This window comes from Neofelis nebulosa, chromosome 4 (genome assembly GCF_028018385.1).
Source record: "Neofelis nebulosa isolate mNeoNeb1 chromosome 4, mNeoNeb1.pri, whole genome shotgun sequence".
In the NCBI taxonomy this organism is placed as follows: Eukaryota; Metazoa; Chordata; class Mammalia; order Carnivora; family Felidae; genus Neofelis; species Neofelis nebulosa.
This window is the reverse complement of record NC_080785.1, coordinates 153,403,838-153,418,697: the sequence shown is the minus strand read 5'-3', so window position 1 is coordinate 153,418,697 and position 14,860 is coordinate 153,403,838. Positions and strand designations below refer to the sequence as shown.

At 41.4% G+C, this 14,860-nt stretch overlaps 1 protein-coding gene across 15 annotated transcripts in view; it reads right to left on the bottom strand.

The window, feature by feature from the left end:
• KIF9 (kinesin family member 9) overlaps nucleotides 1-14,860 on the bottom strand; it is a 54,451-nt gene that overhangs the window by 37,481 nt on the left and 2,110 nt on the right. For 13 of the 15 annotated variants that reach the window (XM_058727168.1, XM_058727161.1, XM_058727163.1 and 10 more), the window contains 4 exons: nucleotides 11,981-12,078; nucleotides 10,062-10,227; nucleotides 7,927-8,033; nucleotides 5,151-5,375 (listed from right to left, as the gene is read on the bottom strand). In XM_058727168.1, the coding sequence (XP_058583151.1) occupies nucleotides 5,151-5,375; nucleotides 7,927-8,033; nucleotides 10,062-10,227; nucleotides 11,981-12,073 (591 nt within the window). In that variant the 5' untranslated portion in view covers nucleotides 12,074-12,078. The remainder of the gene's footprint in view (nucleotides 1-5,150; nucleotides 5,376-7,926; nucleotides 8,034-10,061; nucleotides 10,228-11,980; nucleotides 12,079-14,860) is intronic. The other 2 variants (XM_058727171.1, XM_058727172.1) reach the window with 2 other exon arrangements.

Below are 14,860 nucleotides of genomic sequence, written 5' to 3'. Positions count from 1 at the left end.
GGTTTTCATGAACTTTAGATTTTTAGAGGTTTTATTTTTTTATTTATTAAAATTTTTTTTAATGTTTATTTTTGAGAGAGACAGAGCATGAGCTGGGAAAGACAGAGAGAGAGGGAGATACAGAATCTGAAGCAGGCTCCAGGCTCTGAGCTATCAGCACAGAGCCCAATGCAGGGTTCAAACTCACAAAGTGTTAGATCATAACCTGAGCTGAAGTCAGATATTCAACCGACTGAGTCACCCAGGCGCACCACAGAGGTTTTATTTTTAAATATATATATATATATATATTATATATTATTAATATATATAATATATATATATATATTATATATATTAATTTTGAGAGATAGCAATCAGGGGAAGAGCAGAGAGAGAGGGAGAGACAGAGAGAATCCCAAGCAGTCTCTGAGCTGTCAGTGCAGAACCTGACATGGGGCTTGAACTCATGAGCAGTGAGATCATACATGACCTGAGCCGAAATCAAGAGTCGGACGCTTAAATGACTAAGCCCCCAGGCACCCCTATTTTTAAACATTTTAACGTAATTATAACACAATTAAAATGATAATGTTATAGTAAAATATAATAAAAATTATGATAAAATGACACTTTATTTTGATCCACAGGAGTTTTGAAGAAATGTACAGGGAGGTCCCCTGTACTCTTCACTCAGTCTCTCCCTAAGATAATATCTTGCAAAACTATAGCACAATATCAAAACCAAGAAGCTGACTTTGGATAATCCACAGAGCTTATTCACATCTCACTAGTTAGATAAACTCACTTGGGTGTGTATGTATTAACTAAATGTGCCAAGTTGTTATTTCTGGGCTAAACGGAGAGAGTGAGAGAATATAAATATGAATGAACATACAACTTCTAAATTAGTAAAAGGGAAAACAAGTATAATAAAAAATATCCAATAAAAAGGGGGCAAAACATGGGTAAGGGGCATTAAGGAGGACACTTCTTGGGATGAGCACTGGGTGTTATATGTAGGGGATGAATCACTGGATTCTACTCCTGAAATCATTATTGCACTGGATGCTAACTAACTTGGATGTAAATTAAAAAAAATAATGAAATTAAATTAAATTAGGGGCAAAATGGGTAAGAAGAATAAATGTACAACAAATGGAACAAAGAGATAGCACATAATAACATGACAGATGTAAACCCCAATATATCAGTAATTACATTAAGTGCAAATGCAATGAAATGCTTCAGTTAAAAGATAAAGACTGTCAGACTCCCAAGACTGAATTATGATGAAAAGGAAAATCTAAACAGACCAATTCATGAATCAGTAATCAAAAACCTCTCAACAAATGAAAGTCCAAGGTCAGATGACTTAACTGGAGAATTCTACATGTGGATTAAAAAAAAAATTGGGGGGGGGGCACCTGGGTGGCTCAGTCGGTTAAGCATCTGACTTTGGCTCAGGTCATGATCTCACCGTTCATGAGTTTGCGCCCCACATCAGGCTCTGCACTGACAGCACAGAGCCTGCTTGGGATTCTCTCTCTCCCTCTCTCTTTGCTCCTCCCCTGCTTGCTCACTCTCTCTCAAAATAAATAAACTTAAAAAAATAAAATTTTTTAAATGTTTTATTTATTTTTAAGAGAGAGGCAGAGTACGAGCAGGGGAGGGATAGAGGGAGGGAGACACAGAATCTGAAGCAGGTTCCAGGCTCTGAGCTGTCAGCACAGAGCCCATCGTGGGGCTCAAACCCACGAAAAGTGAGATCATGACCTGAGCTGAAGTCAGATGCTCAACTGACTGAGCCACCCAGGTGGCTCTCCACCTGTGGATTTTTAAAAGAAAATCCTCTTATGTGCTCTTTACACAGAAAGTCAAAACAAAAAATTTACATACATTCAATTAACCTAAAATCAAGAATTTTTGTTCATCAAATAACACATAAAGAGTGAAAAAAAAGCAAGCCATGGGAAATATAACATATTCACAATACATACAACTAAAAAAGGATTAGTTTTCAGAGTATATAAAGAATTCATGCAAACAAGACAAAGAAAAAAAAGACATCTATAAAGAAGATAAAAAATATGGGAAGGGAAATCCAAATGGTCAATAAACATATGAAAAGTCCCTTCACTTCATTAGTAATTAGGGAGAAGAAAACAAAGATCACAGTGGGAAAAACCACACACCAGCCAGATTGGTCAAAAATTTAAGGTCTTAAGGTCTAACCCACTGTGGGAGTATACCATTATGGGAAAGAGTTGGCATTGCCTAAGAAAGTTTAAGACACACTCAATGACCCATAACTGCCGTCCTTGGTTTTACCTAGAAAAATTCATGCTTATGTACACGAGGCAGACATACAAGAATGTTCCCAGTGGCATTGTATGAAATATCCCTCAAACTAGGAAAACCTACATGTCCATCAGAAGTAGAGTGGATAGGGGCACCGAGGCGGCTCAGTCGGCTCAGCATCTGACTCGATTTCAGCTCAGGTCATGATTCCAGGGTCGTGGGATCAAGCCCTGTGTTGGGCTCTGCACTGAGCATTGAGCCTGCTTAAGATTTTCTCTCTTTCTTCCCCTACCCCTCTCCCTTGCTCATGAGCACACTCACTCTAAAAGAAAAAAAAAAGAAAAAGAAAAAAAAAAGAAAAGGAAAGAAAGAGAGTGGATAACTAACTTGTAGTATATTCACCTAACACCCAATGTAATACAGTGATGATGACAATGAAAAATATATAGCAAGAACATAGATGAATTTCACATAAAAAGTAGATAAGAGGGAAAAGTAATCAGAATTCATCCTACGTGATTCCTTTTATATAAAAGTTTTCAAAAAAATTAAACTATGCTGTTTGAGGAAACATACATGGTATGCTAGAAGTGGTAAATCTATAAAGAAGACCAATGAAATGATTACAAATCAGGAGAGTGGTTACCACTAAGGGTATGAATAAATACTTATTAATGGTAAAAACTCTTCCCAAACTTGGACATTCTTTAACCTTAAGCCACCAAAGCCCCACAGCAAATACCATTAGTCGTGGTGAAATGTCAGGAGCAACAATAAGAATGTTCTATTGCTGGGGGCACCTGGGTGGCTCAGTCAGTTGAGCGTCCGACTTCGGCTCAGGTCATGATCTCACAGTTCGTGAGTTTGAGCCCCGCATCTGACTCTGCGCTGACAGCTCAGAGCCTGGAGCCTGCTTTGGATTCTGTGCCTCCCTCTCGCTCTCTGCCCCTCCCCACTCACACTCCGTCTCTGCCTCTCAAAAAATAAAGAAATGTAATAAAAAATTTTTTTAAGAATGCTCTATTGCTGCCTCCTGGGATGCTCTTTCCTCCCTGTAGATCCAAGGGCTCCAGGTTTAAATCACCCTGAGGACCCCTATGTGACCTTTTTTTTAATATGTAAATGTTTATTCATTTTTGACTGGGAGGGGAGGGGGGAAGGGCAGAGAGAGAGGGGACAGAGGATCCGAAGCGGGCTCTGCATTGACAGCAGTGAGTTTGATGTGGGGCTCCAGCTCACGACTGTGAGATCATGACCTGAGCTGAAGTTGGCTGTTCAACCACTCAACCAACTGAGCCACCCAGGCGCTCCACCTATGTGACTTTTTAAATAAACTTTTATTGACATATAATTTAATAATTTTTTAACATGTTTGTTTGTTTATTTATTTTGCGAGAGAGACACACAGAGGGAGATCAGAGGATCAGGGGAGGGGCAGAGAGAGAGGGAGACAGAGAATCCCAAGCAGGCTCTGCACAGTCAGTGTGGCACCCTATGCAGGGCTCAACCTCACAAACAGTGAGATCGTGACCTGAGTTGAAATCAAGAGTCGGAGGCTTAATCAAGTCACACAGGTGCCTCTACTGACATATAACTTATATGGCATAAAATTCTCTGTTTTAAGTATACAGTTTGTGATTTTTTAAAGGAAATTTAGAGCTATGCAACCATCACCACAATCCTGTTTTAGAAATGTTACATCACCCAAAAAGTTCCCTGGGCTCATCTGTAGCCATTTCCCACCCCGTCCTCCCAGCTAATCTACTTGTATCTCTAAAGATGTGGCTACTGGGAACATTTCAAATGAATGGAACCAAACAGGATGTGATCTTCTGTATTTCTTTTACTTAGCATTTTTTTGAGATTCATCTATGTTGTAGCATGCATATATCAGTACTCCATTTCTTTTATTGTTAAATAGTTTTGCATCATTTTATTTACCCATTCACCAGGTGATAGAATTTTGGTTATTTCCAGTCTATGGCTATTTTGAATAATTCTGCTATAGTATTTGCTTACAAGCCTTTGTGTGAACATACGCTTTCATTTCTCTTGGAAAAATACCTAGGATATTTGCTAAGTTCTATGATAAAATTAATTAACTTTTTAGGATACTGCCAATATGGCCACACCATTTTATAGTTCATCAGTGAGGTATAAGAGTTCCAATGTATATGACTTTAAAAAATTTTTTTTAATGTTTATTTTTTTGAGAGAGAGAGAGAGAGAGAGAGAGAGACAGAACACGAGCAGGGGAGGGACAGAAAAAGGAGACACAGAATCCAAAGCAGCTCCAGGCTCTAAGCTGTCAGCAAAGAGCCCAACGTAGGGCTCAAACCCACGAACTGTGAGTTCATGACCTGAGCCGGAGTCGGAGGCTTAACTGACTGAGCCACCCAGGTGCCCCCTATATGACTTTTAAAAGAATAACATATGCTGAGGAATTTATAGATTTATAAGAGCTTTTATATACTAAGAATGTTAATTCTTTTTTTTTCTATACCACAAATGCCATGATTTCACATTAACTGAAAATTTCAACTGACAATTTCAATTATGTTAATTTTTGTTCCTGTATTTTTTCATTACTATCTGAACTTGCTAAACGAGCGTATATTAACATTTATTCTGGTTATCAAAGTAAGTAAAAAAACTAAGGAGGGAGGGAGAAAAGAAAAAAAAGAACAAAGGAAGAGAGAGATGGAAGGAGAAAGGGAGGGAGGGAGGGAGGGAGGGGGATGTGAGGGAGGGAGGGAGAGAGGAAGAGAGGAAGGAAGGAAAGAAGGAAGGAAGGAAGGAAGGAAGGAAGGAAGGAAGGAAGGAAGGAAGGAAGGAAGGGCAGAAGGAATCCTTAGACTTGGTCATCTCACCTCAAAAAGGAGGCTGAATGCATCCTCCTCCTGACTTGTAAGATGGACTGACAAGCCCTTAATGAAGACCCCTTGAGGGTTTTCCACGATGGTCATTGGTGTGACTGATGGTCCGACATAGGGCAGAGTGGACAGGAGATCAAACAGACTCTCATTGTAAATTTCCAGGTAGGAAACACGCACAGTGATGGCATGTGTGGGGCGTTCTTCAATCATCCTAAAAACCTACATGGAATATTGGACAGTAGTCACCAAGAGCAAAACTCCAATGACCAACCAGTGTTAGGAGAGTTCTTACCTCAGCAGGAAACATCAAGAAGTACAATAAAAAAAAAAAAAAAAAAAAAATCTGTCCTAAAAGAATTTACAGTCTAGCTGGCATAATGGTCATCATCATCAACAATTATTATTAATAGTTCATTGAGTGGCACTTATTATCATCTTGTAGAGTTTTTTTTTAATGTTTTTATTTATTTTTGAGAGAGAGACAGAGTGTGAGCGGGGGAGGAGCAGAGAGAGGGAGACACAGAATCTGAAGAAGGCTCCAGGCTCTGAGTTCTCAATACAGAGCCAACACGGGGCTCGAACCCACAAACCGTGAGATCATGACCTGAGCTGAAGTCAGACGCTTAACTGACTGAGCCACCCAGGTGCCCCACATCTTGTAGAATTTTGAAGACTGACTTAACAGATTGTACAGCCATGATGAATGGAAAGGACTCTAGAGTGAAAATCCCTCATTTTATGGAGTCTCACCATATATAAGCCTCTTACACATCCATTATTTAATCCTATTCTTACAACTCCCCTGTGATTGAAGAAGGATAGGGGCAATGCCCATCTGGGTAAAGGCCCATGCAATGAAATTATTTGTCTATGGCCTCAGCTAGTAAGAGAAGAAGCCAAGCCAAAACTCAGCCTTCCCAACTAATAACTTCCAAATACCCTTCCTGGTACTTCTGAGCAGGTGGTGACTTTGGACTGGTCTTTTCCCCTCTCTGGACCTTAACTTTCTTAGTTGCCACATGAAGGGAGGGGTTGGGCTGGATGATCCCTGAGGCCCCCACCTGGCTCTAACAGTCGAGGGTAGTGCTGTCCAACACGGTAGATACTAGCCACAGGTGGCTGCTGAACACCTGAAATGTGGCTGATGCAAATAAGGAATGGAATTTTAAATTTTATTTGATCGTAATTAATTTGAATTGAAAGTTAAAACTAGCTGCTAAAGGGGCACCTGGGTGGCTCAGTCAGTTGAACATCTGACTCTTGATTTTGGCTCAGGTCATGATCTCACGGTTGTGGGATTGAGTCCCACGTCAGGCTCTGAGCTGACAGCAAGGAGCCTTTTTGGGATTCTCTCTCTCCCTCTCCCTCTGCCCTTCCCCAGCATGTGTATGCACATGCGTGCACAGACACACACACACACACTCTCTCTCTCTCTATCAAAATAAATAAGTCAACTTTAAAAAATGTCCACTAAGTTCAATTACTGGTAAACTTTTCAGAATGTTGGCAACAACTTGAGTTTATAAATCTACTTTTTCAACTGTAAATTTTATGAAATCTAAATGCAGATTGAGTATTCCTGATAAGTACTTAGTGTCTAAATTGAAATGGACCGTAAGTGTAAAATACACACTGCATAGCCTTAGTGTGAGAAAAATAATGTAAAATATTTCAAGAATTTTTATATTGATTATATGTGTAAATTATATTTTGGATATACTCAGTTACATAAAATATATTATTAAAATCAATTTCACCTGTTTTACTTTAAAAAAAATTTTTTTTTAATATTTACTTATTTTTGAGAGAGAGAGAGACAGTGTGAGCCGGGGAGGGGCAGAGAGAGAGACACAGAATCCGAAGCAGGCTCCAGGCTCTGAGCTGTCAGCACACAGCCTAATGTGGGGCTTGAACTCAAACTGTGAGATCATGACCTGAGCCAAAGTCGGGCGTCCAACCAACTGAGTCACCCAGGCGCCCCTTCCTGTTTTACTTTTTAAACTGTGGTTACTAGAAAACTCAAAATTGCATGTGTGACTTACACCGTGTCTCTACTGGGCAGTGCTGGGCTCGACTACTGAAGTCTAAGATACCGAGATACTGAAGCTTGGACAGTGGGATGTGAAGGCTACTGCTTCATAAATTAGAGCATGGATGCTTTATACACTAGACAGTCATCTATGTTTTTTATAGGACAGGGCTATAAAACCTCAAGACGCTTTTGGGGAAAGGCCCTTTGCCTCCTACCTTCCAACAGAAGGTCCTCACAGAACTCCAGAGGAAGGCCCTTGTGTACTGTCTTTAGTCATACTTCCCAGACCCCCAGGACTCACTCGATCCTGAAAGTTCATGTTGGGCCCTTCTTCTTCCCTTTGTTCTTTCTGGGGCTGTGGCAGTGGAAGAAGCCAGAGCAGGCCAGGGAGGAAGCTTTGCAAGAGGCCATATCCCCCTCATTAAAATGAGGCAGGAACATGATTAGGACTTCCAAATCCTCAATTACAGGTTCACAGACCATCACAGCAGCAAGAAGCTGGTTGGCACGTCCAACTCCCTCTTTTGCAATGAGGAAATAGGTTCCTCATGGGCTTGGGTCAGACCCTGAAACTTGAAGTCCCAGTTTCCTAGTTTCCTGAGGCCTCTGCACCACCCTGCCCCCCACCCCCCACCTGCCACCATGTGTATCCTGTCTCCAGTAGCAGGCCTAGGGTTAGCAGCAGGTGTGGTAGAAAGGGGACCTGTGTGGTACCCTGCCTGTGGGCCCTCTCTCTACCTGCTGTAGGGCACGAGGAAGGATCCCCCGGTGCTTGTAATTCTCAGTTGTCCCTGTCATGGTATATGTCTTGCCGGCTCCCGTCTGCCCGTAACACATGATGGTACCTGTAAACATTTGGAAGCGTGTCTTGGTGATGTCCAGGAAAATAGCTCCAAGGATAGCTCTCTTATCCCCCAGCATGCCTGGTGCCAGCCTGGACCCTGGCGCGAAGGTGGCCATCAGGAGCAGCCAGGGACAGGAGGGATTCCTGCCTTGGGGGGCAGGGTGAGTGGGCAAGGAAACAGGACATAAATGGTCAAAACACAGACTGCAGCTCTGAATGTGTGGCCCAGGTAGTGCTCTACTGATCCCTCTGCCAAGAGACCAGACCCTAGGGCTGCTGAGCAGAGTGGGGAATCCCAGGGAACAGAGGAACTGGGAATTTTTCTAGACAGGTGAGGAGGGAGATAGAACATTGAACTCCAGCCCTTCTTTAGCAAGGCCATGAACTGTCAAGAGTCTCGGGGTAGGCCTCCCAGGGGCTGGCCAGGCAGGAGACAAGGAGAGCTTTCAAAATCCCCAGGAAGAGACGGGAGTGGGGAGAGAATTTCCTGTTGATGGTGAGGATTCTTTGCAGACTGCAAGTTCCCACAGGATCAAACAGAGCTACTAGTTGGCCCCAAGCCACTTCCAAACACAGACCATGACAGGTCCTGATCTGGTCCTACGGCCCTCTTTGGGAAGACTTCCACTTGCACTTCTCACATCTCTTAGGTCTACTGTCACCACCAGGCTCTGGGACACGAAGAATGCTGTCACCCTGGACTCCGGTTCCCATCCGCTCTTTCTCCTGGCTTGGCCAACCTGAGCCAGACCCCATCCCAAATGCCGCTTCTGGGCAACACTGGGCCATGGAAATCAGCATTTGCCTTCACCACACCAATGCTCTAGTTCCTGGGATTGGTAGGTTTTGCACACGGGGCTCAAACTCAGCATGTGAGCTGAGGTCAGAAACAGTGCCGATTAGCACAGATGTGCAGGAAGGAGTCACTTCAGCTGGGACTCAGAGCCCACTTGTAATTCTATAGCAGCCAGGGCCCAAGACTCTTAACTTCCTTGGCCTTCTTAGTTCCTCTGTCTCTACCTCCTCAGGGCCATATCCCCTCAGGATTAATAAGGACCACGTCTATGTTTCACAAGTGGGATACATTACAATGTTTAGTTCTCAACACTAAACAGACTTTATTTTTTTTTTTTTAATTTTTTTTTTTCAACGGTTTTTATTTATTTTTGGGACAGAGAGAGACAGAGCATGAACGGGGAAGGGGCAGAGAGAGAGGGAGACACACAGAATTGGAAACAGGCTCCAAGCTCCGAGCCATCAGCCCAGAGCCTGACGCGGGGCTCGAACTCACAGACTGCGAGATCGTGACCTGGCTGAAGTCGGACGCTTAACCGACTGCGCCACCCAGGCGCCCCATCAACACTAAACAGACTTTAAAAGAGACTTTTAAACAGAAGACCTAAAACTTGCAGACAGGGGTCATTCTAGTCACATGGGCAAAGTTTACAAACTGTGATAGATTCTTTCTACAGATTTTCAAATCTTAAGATTTTAAAGCAATCTTAGACCAAACTAGTTTGTAAAAATCTCCCAATAAAGCTGCTTTCCATTTGTTAAGAAAATCAAACTCTACTCCATTTTTTCATGCTGTATGTAAATAACTCTATGCTAAAATAGGAAGAGTAGATTTATTTTGCTGGTAAAATGATGGAAATAACTCCTGGCAGGTAGTCAAGAGAGAAGTATTTGGACTCCATCAAATTCGTAAGGCCATTATCTTCAAACTAGTATTTGAGAGATTTGAAACAGGATAATAGTTCAATCCCCATGACCTATAGAGAGCCACAGTCACTTAGTCTTCCTAGGAAAATAGGACCCCAGAAGTTTGGATCAAGTCATGCCCACAATACCACCAAGCAAATAATAAGTTTTCTACTATAAGAATATGAGATAGACACATAAACAAACAAAAGTTAGCACAAGAGGTTATATTTTATTTTATTCACCATAAAATACTTGCACCTCTTCCTCCAGGAAGGGTTCTGCAGGTTCTTACAGTCAATTAATAACAGTCAATTAACTAAATTACCATTGTATCCGTCGAGAGCCTGAGCAACCACGTCCTTTGCGACCGTCTCATAAACCAAGTCCTGGGAGGCATTGTGGAGAACTCCATCCAGCTTGAACGACCAGTCTGTCTGCTGGTTATTGACAACCCCTCTCCGAGTATCTTTTTTTAAGTGAATATCAATGCTCTAGAAAGAGAGAGAGAGAGTTAGCCAGCTAGTTAGGTATTAGGAAACTGGTATGAAAAACTCACTGATAGCTGAGGCCTGACCTGGAGAAAATAAGAGGAAGCAAACTTTAGGAAGAACAGGGATTCTCACACATGGGCTGATATTCAGATGATTTCTTTGGGATGGGAGAGGAGAAGGGAGGCCACACCACCTTTACGGTGGAAGGATCAGGAGACTGGAGCACTTACTGGTTTCAGGCCTTGTCACCCTAGGTTACAGGGTGCTGTTTGTCTTGATTCCCGCATCTATGATACGAGGTCAAGCACATTTATCATGTTTTTTTATTAAACAAGCTTTAGACACATTTAATAAGCACAGGGAGGCTTTGACTTAGGCCAGAGAGAAGACTGGGCTTGGTGACAGAGACCTGGGCTTGAGCCACATCTTTTACATGCTACGGAGCATTGTGAGGAATGATGAATTAATAACCACAGAAATGGCTCTTGGCTTCTCAGACAGTTTCTCACTGGTATTATAGCAAATCAAGGGTGCCTACCACTTGTAATTAGCATATCTTCAGGTGCAAAGATTTCTTTCTTTTTTTTTTTTTTTTTGGATGCAAAGATTCCTAAAGACATTTTTAGACTTTTGGATCTCTCCATAGCAAGCCACTAAGGCAACAGCTGGTTTAGGAACATATTGGGTTAGGTCAAGGGGAGATTCCAATCTTCACCATGGGGCCTTCTGATGTAAAGAGACTCTTGTTGGAATTTTACACTGGCTGTCCTAATCCAGGAGCCAACACACAGCCACGTGCAGAAAAAGTAAGATCAAGCAAGAGGAGGGGCTTTGTCCATTCACACATGAAATGCTCTGTGTTTCTGTGCTCACTGAGACCATGTCCTGCAGGATTTGCTGCACATGAGCTTTTCTCTGACTGTCAAGACTTTCAAAGCTTGGGCAGTTTGCTCTCGGATTCTTCCCTTAACGTATGTCTTCATGCTGCCCATGTAGGTTCACAGATGTTTGCTCAATGAAAACGTAGAACTCTCTCAACCTGTCCTAAGCCTGTCATGGGCTTCAGAAAGGTTGTCAGGACAGTGGTTGGGACACAGGGATGGATACATCTTTCCAGTTCTTTCGAAAAGAGTTTCTCCCACTGGCTTGGTAAGTTGAACAGTTATCAACTTAAGACATCTTACTTGACCCCCTCTCTGAGGGATCATGTAACAGCAGATCTGATCCCCACAGAGTTTTATGAGTGTGGACAAATGTCAGCTTTTCTGTGTCAGACACAAGGATGAAGGCAAACTTATTAACCACAAATACAATTAAAAGTGGGAGCTTCGGGGCACCTGGGTGGCTCAGTCGGTCAAGTGCCTGACTTTGGCTCAGGTCATGATCTCACAGGTCATGAGTTCGAGCCCCGTGTCGGGCTCTGTGCTGACAGCTCGGAGCCTGGAGCCTGCTTTGGATTCTGTGTCTCCCTCTCTCTCTGCTCCTCCCCTGCTCACGTTCTGTCTCAATCTCTCTCTCAAAAAAAAAAAATAAACATTAAAAAAAATTAAAACAAAAAAAAGTGGGAGCTTCAGGAGTTTCCTTATCAAAAGTGACTCAAGGGGAGTGGTTTGGACTTGTTGGAAGTCTGGACTCCATCTGAACTTTTATCAGTTCTGTCTTGGTCCTTAAAGGCTGTTTGGAAACAGGGTCCCACCGCAGCAAGGTGGGACAGAGAGGACCAAGCTGGTGAAAGCAAGCACATCCCACTTACTTTGTTGTCGTCTCCGTATTTGATCATTTCGTGAGCAAAGTCATCGGTGGGTTTGACACGGACAAAGGTATGAACTTTTTTCCTAGTACCCATTCTAGCTAAAAAGAAGAAAACAGTACAGCTTTCAGTAGTTATCATCAAGTGGCAACGCATTAAGAAGATCAGAATGGAGTGACTGACACTCGGTCTGTGTTCTTCTATCCCAATGAGACCCAGTCTTCCTTTTTACCCCTTCTCGTGTCAGTGCTCTACCCACAGGACCCGCTGTTCAACAAGTACCGGTGCTTCCTACTTTACAGGCTGCCTCACCATTTTCCGCCATGGGCCCCTAAGAGACAGAAACACGAAGCAAGAAGAACGCTCCCTTTAGTGGCCTAATCTTAGACGTGTTTCCTAAAAATGTTCTGTACCTAAAAATGTCCGCTTATGCTTTGCCTCATTCATTATGCTTTCATCTAAAATACTTACTATGAAATGCATTTAAACTTAATTTTCTTGTCTTCACGAACATATGTTATTTCAGATGCAGCAGCCCCTCCTTTACCTCCGTTTGACCAGCTTAGATCAGAAAATGATTCCCTAGAAGTGTATTTAATCTAGTCCACAATCAGATACTCTTTCTTTTCTGACAGTCCATTGAGAAAAAATCAAACAGCCCTCTACCTCCTCGTCTTCTCGTCAACCTAACTAGAGTTTCATCATTTTCTTTCAGGTAGATCCACTTAATCTGTATTCCTTTATTTATAGTACCACAAATAATTACCGTGTATAACAAAATGTCAAAATAAATGCTTGGTGTGGCTTCATGGAATAGGATGTAAGCATATAGGTGTATGTGTTTAGGGAGGGAGATTTAGGTAAATGACCTTCCTACTATGTAGAGCTGTCCTATAATGGAAAAGACTCAAGCAAGGTCAAGATGCCAGCTAGCAGAGATGCTACCAAAGGGACTGGTGCACTGAGGGGAGAGTTAATTAATTTCTAAGATCCTGTCCAACTGAAGTATTTTATTAAAATTAAAAAAAATTGATTGCACAATCAAATGATAACCAAGAAATCTCGTATTTTATCGGCTATTAGTCTCATTGGTGAAATCACACTAGGCCCTTTCCTGAGAGTGCCTGTGTAAAAATATTTAATACTAATCAGACAGTAAATTTTGGTTCCAACATTGACATAGAGTGGAAAAGCAAAGAGGGTTATTAAACAGAAGTAACAATTGTGCTATTTTTATTGCTTTAAGGGGAACTTAAAACTTAGTTCTTCAAAAAATAAAAATAAAAAACAAAACTTAGTTCTTTAGGTGCCTCTTATACGCTGATGACAAAGGATTAAATATTGAGAGAAAATGTCAAAAGCTCTAAGGAGAGCTAAGGAAAAATCAACCTGTAATCATCATCAATACATTTAACCTAGTTAAGTAATACCACTAAACAAGATGAAAGTCTATGAAAATGTACCAAACTTCGTTATTTGAAACTATTAGGGAAATTAACATAATACAATTTTAATTTGTTCAAAGGGGAAACATTTCTAATTTTACATATAAGTTTTCCTAATATCGACCTAATATTTTTTCTTTCCTTCTTTTTCAAATGATGTGAACAGTATCATCAAGTGGTCTATGGTCATGCAGTCCTAACATTGGGCTCTCACATTTCAATAATTTCACTTTTATGGAACTATGAATACACAGAAAGAATGTTAAAAACTCATTTAGCGTTAATGTTCCAAATGTACCAAACACATTTGGAATAGGGACAAGGCCTGAGGGTCAGGATGTACGCTGCTCGGTACACTTCTCTTCTGACCTTCCTATTGGGGTTGAATCAGTTCAATAAGAGATGAAGCATTTGGTGCTAAAATAACTTGCATCTTCATAGGGCAGGAAAGAGGAGTTAAGGCCAAAGAAATCACCTGTATGCTTTTGTAAACAAAAACAACAACAACAACAACAACAACAACAACAACAACCAGCAAAGGAATTTGTTGAACTTAGGAAGAGTTAGGGAAACATGAGACATAGGGAGCTGATTCAATTTCATATTCAAATTGGAAAAGAGCAGTAACACAGCAATTAAGGAAAAATAGCTTGCTTGAACTACTGCAAAGCACTCTAATAAACTGCTATGATGCTTAATATTTTTAAAAAACGAAATGTTAAGACCTGTACTGTAAAGAAAAAAATCATGCATGACAGGGATTTCTTCTCTGAAATACAGTTAATTATTTCACTTTTTTTAAAAAAAAAGCACTTTAAGGGGCATCTGGGTGGCTCAGTCAGTTAAGCGGCCAACTTCAGCTCAGGTCATGATCTCATGGTTCGGGGGTTTGAGCCCCGCATTAGGCTCTGAGCTGACAGCTGGAGCCTGGAGCTTGCATTGGATTTTCTGTCTCCTTCTCTCTCTCCCCGTCCCCTGCTCATGCTCTGTCTCTCATTCTCTCAATAAATAAATATTAAAAAAAAAAAAAATTAAAGCACATTAAATAAAGAATATTAACATTTTCCCTGTATTATCTAAGACAGGCTCACTGAATGTTACCTGATATATTTTAAGGATATTAAACATATTTCTAGACACAACTTGCAATGACCGGTAGATTTCCTATTACAATTATATTAACTATCATCAGTGGCGTGAAATATCTCTATAGAAGTAAATTAAATTGAGACAGGTCCTGCCCTTTCAGTCTACAGTTTCAATGATGTAGACAAATGAAACTCTAACCCCTGTTACAAGCCCTTCAGATGTAAAATCAAATAAGCAAACATGACACTTTCACATCTGCCAACTGGAGAACTGCGTGTCCGCTTGCTACATTCCTCAAGTAATTAGTTCATGGAAGTCTTTTCCCAGCCACTATGGGACCATTCAGACC